A 13,036-nucleotide genomic window follows, 5' to 3' on the forward strand; every position below is an offset into this window, starting at 1 on the left:
TTACTTCTGTTGTTCATACTATGCTTTGTACAGAACCGCCTTCTGCAGTGCCCCAGTACTTGCTTCCAGTGGAGCGCACAGCATGTCTATACCTTTAACAAAATATTGAGCTCACGAGACTCATGGATTCCAGTGTTGTGCATCTGCAGTCACTTCCTCATTGACGACGATCTGTTTTTTTTTCGTTCCCTGCATTGCCTTGCAATCCCCATCACCATTCCTGTGGCTGGTTTCACCCTGCTAGCCTTAGTGACTCCTTAATTCCGGTGTCTCAATGCCCTTTCACTGTATATGCTTCAAATGCATCTGTAGGTTCTACTCAAAAGTATGGGGAATTCACCACCGCCAGTATCTTGCCCCTCATTGCTCCTACAGCCTCCCCCCACAAGCTCCTTGTGCACACCATTCTCTTAAGGGTTCACAAAATAGCCATTTAATATACTTGCCGTCGCAAAGAGACCCTGCACCCTAATACCAGGCCCAACATCCGCCTCATTGCCGCCTGTGACCCTATTATGTGACTGGAACATTGAGGGTTCACACCAGAAAGACCTGGTCCGATACTCTGGGCCAAGAATGCCTTGGGACACTAAAATCTCACCTCCATTTCCCTGGTCTGATGTATGAGGTCTGGAAACACACTAAACCACTCATTAGATTTTTTTTATTGATTTTTTTTTTTATAGAATTTCCTATAGCGCGGACCAGACCCAGGGAAGGGTATCAGAGCCCTTTACACTGAGGGTTCAATACGAATAAAACAATTTGCAAAAAGAAGAGCATACATAAATAAGATCAACTTATTTTATATCTATATAATTATATCTTAACTAAATGATTGCTTGGTGATCTGCGTATCGATTATTGTTGGACCATACTGGTTTCTCTGTTTGCTCCCCACCATAGAACACGCCAGCACTCAATACATTATAGACAACATCGCCCATACATCCACACCTGGTCAGATGTGCCTGCCATTCCATTAACACCCAAGGCCAACAAGTACCAACCAAACACATTGAGCACTCCGCCTCACATCAATCCTACTCATGTCTGATATGCCTCATGGAGTCATGGGCTGTCAATCGACTCAACAGCACTTACTAGCCAAGTAGTATTCTTAAGCTTGGAGCAGATTAGAGTGGGCCCTTGGCACCCTGAAAGGGCACAATACAGCACGAGCGCCATTTTAGTTGGCAAACTGTGGCCTCATCAGCAGCGCATCCATTTTCGCTCACCGACCTACATATCCGACCCAACGTTCTCCCCATCCCAGATAGATTTATACTTCCACCAGCAGAGCAAGTTAACCACGCTCCAATGCAATGCACCATGCAAGACGCAGCAGGGTACCAAATCCATATCGTTGGCTAAGCACTGCGACCTGAAAAGTACAACCACATCAGGATAACATTTGCACCTCACCAGAAAATGTAGGCACATCCTTTGTCACCACAATGTGGGCAAGACCGCGACTGTTCCATGAAGTTGTTTGAGAATTACCACCTGGGCAGTCCATCTGTAATCAGAATCACTCCGAATACGTTAATTTAAACATTCATCACCCCTGCGTGTAAATAAATGCATCAGAAATAATATAGTGCCTCGTAGGTGAGCGGTCACCTTAGAGTGATTAATAGAACCCGTGCTCTGTGGCAGAATGAAAGAAAGGGCAAAGTCCTTAATCACACACACAACCACCAGACAACCCCATGACAGGATAGCCGAATACCACTCATTGACCACCATTACTAAACACAATGTCCACATACCCCCCCCCCCCCCCCCCCCCTTTTACTCTGGTTAACCAGCATCAAAGAGCCGCAATGGTGCTCAGACCCCAAAAGCCCCTCTAGACCGAGCGACTGGACGGAACGAAACGTGTTGTTCAAAGTGCTGGTGAAGAAACAGATCAAATGCAACAGCCGCAGCGTATCTTTTATTAATACCGCCTTGATTTCAACAGTTATTCAATAAGAAACAAGGTGACATACTTTTATGTTCTCATTCCTCTTGGGAAATGCGATTTTGGGGTCAGTATTTGGGACCTCTCACCACAGCGTGTGCACCACTTATTTTGTTAATGAGTGACTTTTCAAAGGGTGGACTGAGGGCGGGGCATCGGACGGGACGGGTGTTCGCTCGGCAGCAATAACAAAGTCCAGCGCTGGAGACTGACTGCTTGGAGAAGTGAGGGAGCCCTTAGGTTACACTTACAATGGCGGAACCAAAGAACCTTCTAGTGCTGCAGAACTTCATTGGCGGCCGGTTCGTCCCCTGTGACTCCTACATAGACTCCTTTGACCCCTCTACGGGTGACGTGTACTGCAGGGTCCCAGACAGTGGCAGTGCCGAGGTAAGCGGGATATCAAGCTTTTTTTTTTTTTACAGTCCATTTGAGATGAAAATGTGCTCATAACTTAAGCAGGACGTTGCTTTGAATGACTACCTAACTCAACAGATTTTAAATTGTTCCATACGAGCCAGGTGTGAGCATCCCATTGAGGAATGTGGTGTTCTTTGCTACTTCTAGTTCTCTCGCAATGGAAAAACAAAACTACAGGTATGGGAATACAAGGCAAAAACGCGAGACGATCATATTTGCCCTTAGCAAATAGCATCGCTAAGACCTCTTAGTGCTTAATTTGTGCCGGTGCTTAGCACCGGCACTTATCGGTCAGGGCCGGGTCTACACAGGATATCAGCTGCTGCCTGTTTACTGACTTCATACAAGTCTTCCCAGTGGCGGCGAAGAGCTGATAAGCATTTAGCCATCTTGGTTGGGACACTGTCGTCATGGGGAGCAGGGTGGGGTGGGGGTCCGCCAACCACATGCCTGACGCAGACATCCGCACACTGCTCCGAGACTTGCTGCCAACAGCTGCTTGCTAGGCTCAGTAAGGTAATACATAGTTAAAGATTTCTGTTCTCCGCTCTGGATCGGCTGAGAGAGCAATGTAACAAACCTGCCCAGCCTGGCTACCGCATATATATCTGCGCACGATGACACACTGCTAAAATTCCCCCGAGGCGCTGCTCTTGCTGTCACCCTTACGTCACAGGCCCTTCAGGTATTGTTCTAGTACTTGCTGGCGCCATGGTGGACTGTCGTCACACCCTGTCTATCTGAGGGGGAGTTCAGTTTGTTTAGGGAGGGAGATGGCTTGTTCCTAAATTTGACGCCCGCAAACCATTCATGGCTTTCGCAGCTTCCTGCTGCATCTCGCGCCGGCCCGAGCCTGGCTACAGTGTGCTATCCCTTACTGCACCCTGCCACATTCAAGTCTTTGCGCAGCCGAGGGACGCAGAGGAAGGAGTGAGTGACCCGAGTTGCACCAGTTGTTGCAGGACAGCCTGGCACTGGACAGTCCCGCTCTGGACTCATTGAGCAGCCTGGACGACTCGCATCTCAATTAGGGAACGTGAGTGATAAAAAAATCAACGTTTGCATTTACTTTCAATTGCCGTTTTTTTTGTTACTAAATGTCAATACAGAGACATTTAACTACTCCCTGCCAGATTCATGTGCAGTAAGCGAGGGAAAAAAAGAATCTGCTCTGAATCCCCATGGAGGCCTGGCAGAGACGGCAGGGGTCATAGCGACAGCTGGTTTCACTGCTCACCCCTCTTATGCACGACTACAGGGGGACTGTTCTGCAGCACCTACTCGAGGGACAAGTGGTGACTAATGTAAATATACGCATAAAAGCTCTTATTCGCCAATCAGGTCACCCGATGACCTGGGATCTCTACTACCTTACCCTGACCTACCCCCCATCCATGATATAGGGCCTAGTTATTAAAACTTTTTTTTTTAACTTGCTGTGGCGTTGATTTTAAAATTGTATTGTGATGTACTTTTATTATGTACTGTTATGGTTTATAAAAACCGAAATAAAGTTTGATGTATGTATGTATGTATGACCTACTCACTGCTTAGGGGACATCCTCAGGCTGCTTGAAAACACATGAGAGAAGATTCAGAGAGATAGAAGGGAAGAGAGGAAAGGGGTATGTTGGGAAATTTTGATGTTCGTATAACAATATGACATTTTACGTTTACTTTGAAGCGCTGGAGGGGAACAGAAGTGTAAGGGAGTATGGGGAAGAGAGGAATGTTCTGGAATATTGGGTAATGAGACATAGGGGTGGCGCACTAGGCGGCTGTTTCATGTTGCCTTTCCTGCACTGCCTAAGGACGATTCAGTATGCAGAATTGTATATATAAGTGTAGCAGTAATTGTGAACGCGCACTATGTCAGACGTCATTTTCGACATTGGCACACAGTATTACTACACGGGGCCGGAAGAGATATTTGTAAAGCCTCTCCCCTGCCTTGTAATCCCACGACCGATCCACCCGACAGGTGGTCCACCAGAGGAATTATTAATTGCCCTGCTGAAGAGCGCACAGAACAGCGCCAGAGAGAGCCCTTTAAATCAGCTTGGCCTCTCCCTGCCTGCAGAAATTAATTTGTGTTGCAGCGAACTATTGTTTTAGTTTGGAGGGGTAGGTGCTGTGGACTCGCTGACTCAGGCTGGCACGGATGGCAGCTGGGCTAAGAGCACGCAATAATAGAAGTCATTACGTGCCATTACCCGCCAGAATACAGCACTTCTCGCAGTGAACACACCCCAGTTCAGACATGGCCATATGCAAATCAGCCTTGACCCTGTGCCTCATGGGAACAGTCCAACCCGAACGGTGACGTCTCTGCTAAGGCACACATACACACATTCTGTAATTCAAGTTCACTTTTAAGTTGTTATAGGCTTCTCATATTTTATATTATGGTATATTGATTAGTATAGCGCACTATTCATCCAAGAGGGTATCCAGGTGCTTGGGCAGTTGTGTAGGTGTGACTGAGGTATTCTAGGTGCTTATGTGAAGAGCCAGGGCTTCTGCTTCTTGCGGAACTCAAGAAGTGACAAGGTGGCTCTGATGTGTTGAGAGTTGTGGATGGGGGTAGACCCAACAATGGAAGTGGGTGGCGCCACTGAAGGAAGTGGGTGGAGCCGGGGAAGTGGGTGTGGCCTCCTAGAAAAATGTTAGCACCTGCACTTCATATTTTACTAATTAAGCTGCCAACACAGTAACTACCTGCCACCATGCCTTTGTTTTACCTCCTGAGTTTCACCTGGGTATTTGCTTTTTTGCGATGTACACCAGAATTATGTTGGAATTATATTTTGCACATCTCAGTGATAGAGAGCTGGGCATTTTGTTAGTTTGCTCATCAGCCTTTGTATCCCATGGATATGGGATGGGCTCTGGCTCGGTTATATACAGAATAATATTGTGCATGACCAATAATTCAACTCGGATATAGAAAACAAGAACACAAATCAATACCTGCATTATGCTGCCACATCTTCCTGAAGAATTGGTTTTCTGGATTCAAAGTATTGTTCAATTAGCCGTGCAGAAGGGAGATATGCTTTTTACTAGACTACTGCCGAGAAACCACGCATGTGCCTCTTCTCACTTTATGGAACAGGTCAGAGGTGCACACTCTCAAAAACAAGCATGTTAGAGCCAATAGGTCTGGCTTCGACGTGTGCACAGCTTGTTTTTACACAGACGTAGGCAGTATATCAACATAATGGCAAACATGGAGTGGCCCAGCAGGACAGGCACCCCAACCTCGTACTGAGTTGCACTTTTTTTTCCAGGCAGTTGTGTACAGGCGAAGAGGTTAAATGTCATCACTCACAGTGCAAAAGAGACAGTGCACTAAGTGGGCTAACCCAATGCCACACTGACGAAGCTTTCTGGCGAAACGCGTCTGTTGGGGTAGGGGCTTAGATTAAAATTTATCATCTATGATATCGGTGTGCTGGTCATTCTTCTAGCCGAAAATTGGAGTGGATTGTGTGGAAATATATGTATGTATGTATATATATATATATTTTTTTTGTTCAAAGGCTCTGCAGCAAAGAAAGCACACGGCAGCAGAGAAGTCAGTAAAAACTTCATTTAATGCTTGAGGATGTCCCAGCTTCCGTCTTTCATTCTTGTCAGCCCGACGCGTTTCAGTGCTTCCTGCACTTTCCTCTGGGGCTTGATGACAGTGCGATCTGATTGGAAAAGGCTTGTACAATTAACCAGTCCCTGCTTGCTTTAGTAGATCAGCTTGGGAGGCGCTTTGGTAGCACGTGACTTAATTGATGTCTTCTGGGAATTGTAGTACATCTCGCCTTAATTTATTACCCGTAGTGGGTTCCACACTGGCATTAAAATATTTCAAGTTGTGGTGGTTTTGTAACACTCCACCACATTGTACAGGGATTCCAGTATGCCCCGGTCAACTCGAACATCCACATCAGTGTCGCGCTCTGCTGCGCCGTATAATGTCTGGGTTAGTTCCCTAACGACGGCCCCTTTCTCCACGGCTCTTTCCTGTGTGTCCAGGTGGTGCATCTCTTCCACGACGAAGCTGTCGTGTTAAATGTTTTTGTTCAAAGGCTCTGCAGCAAAGAAAGCACACGGCAGCAGAGAAGTCGGTAAAAACTTCATTTAATGCTTGAGGATGTCCCAGCTTCCGTCTTTCATTCTTGTCAGCCCGACGCGTTTCAGTGAGAAAGGGGCCGTCGTTAGGGAACTAACCCAGACATTATACGGCGCAGCAGAGCGCGACACTGATGTGGATGTTCGAGTTGACCGGGGCATACTGGAATGCCTGTACAATGTGGTGGAGTGTTACAAAACCACCACAACTTGAAATATTTTAATGCCAGTGTGGAACCCACTACGGGTAATAAATTAAGGCGAGATGTACTACAATTCCCAGAAGACATCAATTAAGTCATGTGCTACCAAAGCGCCTCCCAAGCTGATCTACTAAAGCAAATAGGGACTGGTTAATTGTACAAGCCTTTTCCAATCAGATCGCACTGTCATCAAGCCCCAGAGGAAAGTGCAGGAAGCACTGAAACGCGTCGGGCTGACAAGAATGAAAGACGGAAGCTGGGACATCCTCAAGCATTAAATGACGTTTTTACTGACTTCTCTGCTGCCGTGGGCTTTCTTTGCTGCAGAGCCTTTAAACAAAAAACAAAAAAAAAATATATATATATATATATATATATATATATATATATATATATATTTTTTTTTATATATATTGGTTACCAAGCCGCATTTCCTCACGATCAAGGATGGCACTGACACCGTGAATTCTACTCAAGTTAAGTTTATTCCATTAAGCTGCTTACGACGCGTTTCGGCGGAAGCCTCCGCCTTGCTCACTTCATCTGCATGAATAACATTGCAAAATGTATACATTTCAGCACATACACAGTTACATCACTGTGATTGGTTTGTCGTTACCTTGGTTACCCTGGTTAGATGGGGTGCACAACGACAGACATAGAAGAGTTTCTTTAGTTAGTTCAAGCACAGTTATGGATAATGCAAGTACTTTCACCAGAAATTATTTAAATAAATGAATAACATGACCCCTTAAAATGTTCACTTCAGTAATCTTGCACTTATTACATAAGTTTACGAAACATAGTGAATAACATAAGTTTCTACCAAGTACAATCATGGTTACGTTGCACATTTAGAATTACAATCTCTGGGTTGGCATTTGAAAGAAACAAGGTTCGGGTGAAAACACAAAGGAAAGACCTCATCCTCCGTGCATGTGGAGGGATTTTAAATGCTTGGGTGGATCATAAACAGAAAATCGATAATTGCACATATTCATTGTGTCTTAGATGACATGACGTCTGGTATACCTTCATATCTGTTTAGATAAATTGCATTGAAACTGCCAGTGACTGCCTATTTAGAGTGACATTGCCACATGTTACATACTAACCATTCTAGTATGTGTAAACAAACATTGTCTCAAAATAGAAATTCACACACAAGGATACTCAAATGAGCCTCGTCTCCAAGTGGAGTAAAATCACGTGTGCTTCAAAATATATCTTTCAGATATGTGGCTGAAAATACACAATTGTATACCATAATGTATATTCGAGTCCATTCTCCTCCCATTCATTAGAAAAGGTGTGACTACACACGGTCTCCCTCCGTGCTTGAACAAGTTCAAAAGGTGCAGTACTAGAACCAATTAAAAAATAATAATAATTGCGCTTAAAAGAAAGGAAATAAAGTATTTACATAAGTGAAGGTGCAGATGTTCAGGAGTGGATTGGGTTAAGGGGGTATGCTACACTGAATTATAGGTGTACTGTCAGTGCTTCATCGGCATTGAGCCCATTCGGAATCTTGGAATCTACAGGATAATATATCTGGATTCCAGACGCCGTAAGGCAAGTCTGCGATTCCCTCCTCTGATACTTTTGGCAATACTGTCAATGACAAAGTATTTGATGTCATTGCTATTGCCGGAATGCGCTTTGTTTATTGGCCTGGCCACAGGGTATGTTTCGTCATTGTTGCTTATGGCTCGCAAGTACTGTAGGATTCGGACATGTGCCGGATGGATGGTGCTTCCTACATAGCGTTTGCCACATTTACAAACAAGGACGTACACTGCATACTCTGTTTTGCAAGAGTAGCAGCTTCTGATGATATAGGGCTTATTTCTAAATGGGACTGTGACTTCTTTGGTGTTAATGCCTTGTTTGCACGCTTTGCATTTTGTGCACTTAATGGACCCTTTTTGGTTATGTAACCATATAGGGGGCTTGGTTATAGTCTGTGCACTGACTACCAGCTGGTTGCGCATCAACTTGGCCCTCCTAAAGGTAATTGATGGACTCCTACCACACCACCGCCCTATTACTGGGTGATTCTGTATCAAAGGCCAGTGCTTCTGCAGGATTTTCTCACATGATTGTGGTAGGCGTTGTACCCCGTTATCAGCCTAGGAATGCCTGGTACGGACTTACTTTGTTGTTCCTTCTTATTTTTGTCTGCAAACAGGAGATCCCTTCTATTCACATTCTTACATTTCTGGTCTGCTTTTGATAAAGTTTGGGGACTATACCCTCTCTTGCTGAGCCTCTCAAATAGATTGGATTTGGCATCGTTGGCACCTGCTTGTGTACTCAATTGCGGGTCATTCGTAGACATTCTGCGTATGGAATAGATTCCTTTAGTTTAACCGGATGGAAACTTTGTGCATGAAGCACAGCGTTTCCCGCCGTTGGTTTTCTATAAGTTCTAGTTTGGATTTTGTTCTGGTCTACGTACAGTTCTAGATCTAAAAATTGTATTTTTTCCCTGCTAGTGGAACATGTGAATTTAAGATTGAGGTTGTTCTCATTGATAGCTGATGCAAATCTTTGAGCACTCTCTTCTGACCTTTTCCATAGGATAAAAATATTGTCTATGTACCGCTTGTAGATTATCACATTTTCATCTATGCTTGATGCCTGGGTTACTGCCAGTACTTGCTCCTCCCACCAGCCCATATGCAGATTAGCATAACTGGGGGAGAAGCAAGTGCCCTTGGCCGAACCTTGTAGTTGTTTATAATGCAGACGATCAAATATAAAGGTGTTGTTAGTTAAGCACCATTCTACCATCTGTAGTAGCATAGCAGTGTGGTCATACAGAGCAATGGGTCTTTGGTTAAGATAGTATTGAAGTGCTTTAAGCCCATCTGTGTGTCTAATGCTAGTATATAGCGACTGTACATCTAGAGTCATGAAAACATATTCCTCATTCCAATCAAAATCATAAACGTTTCGGAGAAAATCTCCACTGTCGTGTACATATGCAAGTAGATTTTTTACAAATGTTTGCAAGAAACTGTCCACATAGATGCTAGTATTTTCAAACAGACCACCTATAGCTGAGATTATTGGTCTCCCCGGGGGTTTCAAAGCGTTCTTATGTATCTTTGGTATCAGATAAAGCTGGGGCGTTGTTGGATAGTCGTTCTTAAGGAATTCGAATTCATGTTTGCTTATCAAATTTGAGCCTTTCCACTTGTACAGTTCCGCATGAAAGCATTCCTTAATTCCTACAATTAAGGTGGGACTTATTCTGCAGTAACATTTGCGATCTTGCAGTTGTGTCATCGCTTCCTCATTATACATCTTGAGTGGCCACAGTACAATATTACCGCCTTTGTCAGACCATCTTACCACTATATCCGGTCTGTCCTTGATTTTAGTCATGAGATTGTTGTATTTGAACCTCCTTTTGTGGTCTCTCATGTAGAAGTTCTTTGTGCTCATAAGCGATAGTTCCTTAAGTTCTTTGATTACATATTCAGAGAACAGATCTAATCCATCTTTCAGTAAAATGGGCATAAACACAGATTTGGGTCTGAAATTCGTTTTAGTTGACAGGTGGGTATTCAAATTCGTTTGGGCGGCTATATCTCCTACTGATAGCTGGCTAAGTGATTCATCGTATTCTAAAGCAATCATGTCACTTAGAACCACCATGTCTGCAATAGCTAGTGTTTTTTCTGTTTCTCGGCCCAGATCTTTCTCAGAGTCTTTTTTTAGCACAATTCCAAAAATATTTCTGCAACTTTAGTTTTCGTAGGAATTGAAATAGATCTATCCGGGTTTGGGCATAGTCAAAGTTTGTTACAGTACAGTGAGTTAATCCAAGAGATAAAATGTTAGTCTCTTCCACAGTTAGTATTAAATCTGTTAGGTTTACAACCGTATTGTCCATGTTTTCCAAATGCTCTTCTGCCATTATTGTTTCTTGTTCTTTCTGTAGTTTGGCTTTGTTTGTTTTCCCACCGCGTTTGCCCCAACGTCTTTCTTTTCTCCGTCGGCTTTTTGTTTTTTGTCTTGTTTCGTTTTGCCCCTGTACCATGCCTGCCGTTGAGTTTGCGGTCGAAGTGTTGCTAGGCGCTGTAAGCGAAAATAAGCTAGTTCTTGCGCTGGTTTGAGAATTGGGCCTCTTGCCCCAAGTGAGCTGTTGCTGTCTGTGTCCGAGCCTATGGAGGAACTTAAATCTGTGCCACTTGTTACTGATGCTGTATCTCCTCCACTTCCAGTTACGGAGAGTTGTTGTCTTTTTATATTATCGAATTTTCTAGCAAAGGTATACACTCGCCCATTGACATAGTCATTTCGGTCTCTTTGAAATTTTATGGCTTTTCGCTCTTTAATTTCCTCCTCATGTTTTGTCAATCTTATCTTTATTTCTTTCATCATTTTAGTGATCACATCCTGTTCTTCTCTCGACTCCAGTTCTTTCAAAATTTCTTCAATTCTAGCTATTAGTTTATCACGGTCACTTGCTGCATATTGTATTAATATTTTGACCATGTTTTGTGATGCCTGCGCACTATTGTCTGCCCAGTCTTGCAGCATGGCTGGATCCGGATTTTCGTACGTAGGGGCTACTAGAAATCGCAAACCCCTTGGTATTCTACCCACGTCCAAGTATCTTTTTAATGATTTGATCTCCCACCATTTGGCTATTTCTTTTTTGCGGAGTTTTTCCAATTCCCCACATAGCTTTTTCGTGCTGTTGTCTGTTTCAGATTCTGTATTTAATGCCGTTTGTCTTTGGCAGACTTGCCTGTATCAGCGTCTACAAAAATATCCAGCGCAGTTTCCTCCCGCTCCTTTTCCCACTCAGCAGCCATATTAATTCAGGAAAATGCTGTTGCTTGGGGAATTCACTGCCCGTTTCTCTTACTTTTCAGATTCGGGACAATTTCTCCCATAAACCCTTGCGCTTATTACTGTAACTCACACAACAGACTTTCACCGTCTTACCTAACTGCCTGTAATTGCTCTCCAGCCCTCACAGGAATCCAGCAATTCAGTTACCAGTCCGTGTGCAGTAAAACAGTCTTCTCACAGTAATGGGTTTCGGGGGGCGCTGCGCATCTCTCTCCTCGAGGATTTCACCACCAGTAATCCTGAAGGCACAGCGCTGCCAAAGCGAGGAGGGTCAGTGTAGGATTCTCAGGAAAAAACGAATCCTTCGTATTGGTTACCATGTCGCATTTCCTCACGATCAAGGATGGCACTGACACCGTGAATTCTACTCAAGTTAAGTTTATTCCATCATGCTGCTTGAGACGCGTTTCAGCGGAAGCCTCCGCCTTGCTCACTTCATCTGCATGAATAACATTGCAAAATATATACATTTCAGCACATACACCGTTACATCACTGTGATTGGCTTGTCGTTACCTTGGTTACCCTGGTTAGATGGGGTGCACAACGACAGACCTAGAAGAGTTTCTTTAGTTAGTTCAAGCACAGTTATGGATAATGCAAGTACTTTCACCAGAAATTATTTAAATAAATGTATAACATGACCCCTTAAAATGTTCACTTCAGTAATCTTGCACAGTGCGTAATTATTGCATAAGTTTACGAAACATTGTGAATAACATAAGTTTCTACCAAGTACAATCATGGTTACGTTGCACATTTAGAATTACAATCTCTGGGTTGGCATTTGAAAGAAACAAGGTTCGGGTGAAAACACAAAGGAAAGACCTCATCCTCCATGCATGTGGAGGGATTTTAAATGCTTGGGTGGATCATAAACAGAAAATCGATAATTGCACATATTCATTGTGTCTTAGATGACATGGCGTCTGGTATACCTTCATATCTGTTTAGACAAATTGCATTGTAACTGCCAGTGACTGCCTATTTAGAGTGACATTGCCACATGTTACATACTAACCATTCTAGTATGTGTAAACAAACATTGTCTCAAAATAGAAATTCACACACAAGGATACTCAAACGAGCCTCGTCTCCAAGTAGAGTAAAATCACGTGTGCTTCAAAATATGTCTTTCAGATATGTGGCTGAAAATACACAATTGTATACTGTAATGTATATTCGAGTCCATTCTCCTCCTATTCATTAGAAAAGGTGTGACTACACACGGTCTCCCTCCGTGCTTGAACAAGTTCAAAAGGTGCAGTACTAGAACCAATTAAAAAATAATAATAATTGCGCTTAAAAGAAAGGAAATAAAGTATTTACATAAGTGAAGGTGCAGATGTTCAGGAGTGGATTGGGTTAAGGGGGTATGCTACACTGAATTATAGGTGTACTGTCAGTGCTTCATCGGCATTGAGCCCATTCGGAATCTTGGAATCTAACAG

General features: G+C 43.6%; 1 protein-coding gene across 1 annotated transcript in view; it reads left to right on the forward strand.

Moving 5' to 3' along the window:
• The first annotated feature begins 2,022 nt into the window (after positions 1-2,022).
• ALDH8A1 (aldehyde dehydrogenase 8 family member A1) overlaps positions 2,023-13,036 on the forward strand; it is a 172,301-nt gene continuing 161,287 nt past the window's right edge. The window contains exon 1 of the mRNA XM_086927452.1: positions 2,023-2,356. Coding sequence (XP_086783578.1) covers positions 2,219-2,356 — 138 coding nt within the window. The 5' untranslated portion in view covers positions 2,023-2,218. The remainder of the gene's footprint in view (positions 2,357-13,036) is intronic.

This window comes from Lissotriton vulgaris, chromosome 6 (genome assembly GCF_964263255.1).
Source record: "Lissotriton vulgaris chromosome 6, aLisVul1.2, whole genome shotgun sequence".
NCBI classification, from domain to species: Eukaryota; Metazoa; Chordata; class Amphibia; order Caudata; family Salamandridae; genus Lissotriton; species Lissotriton vulgaris.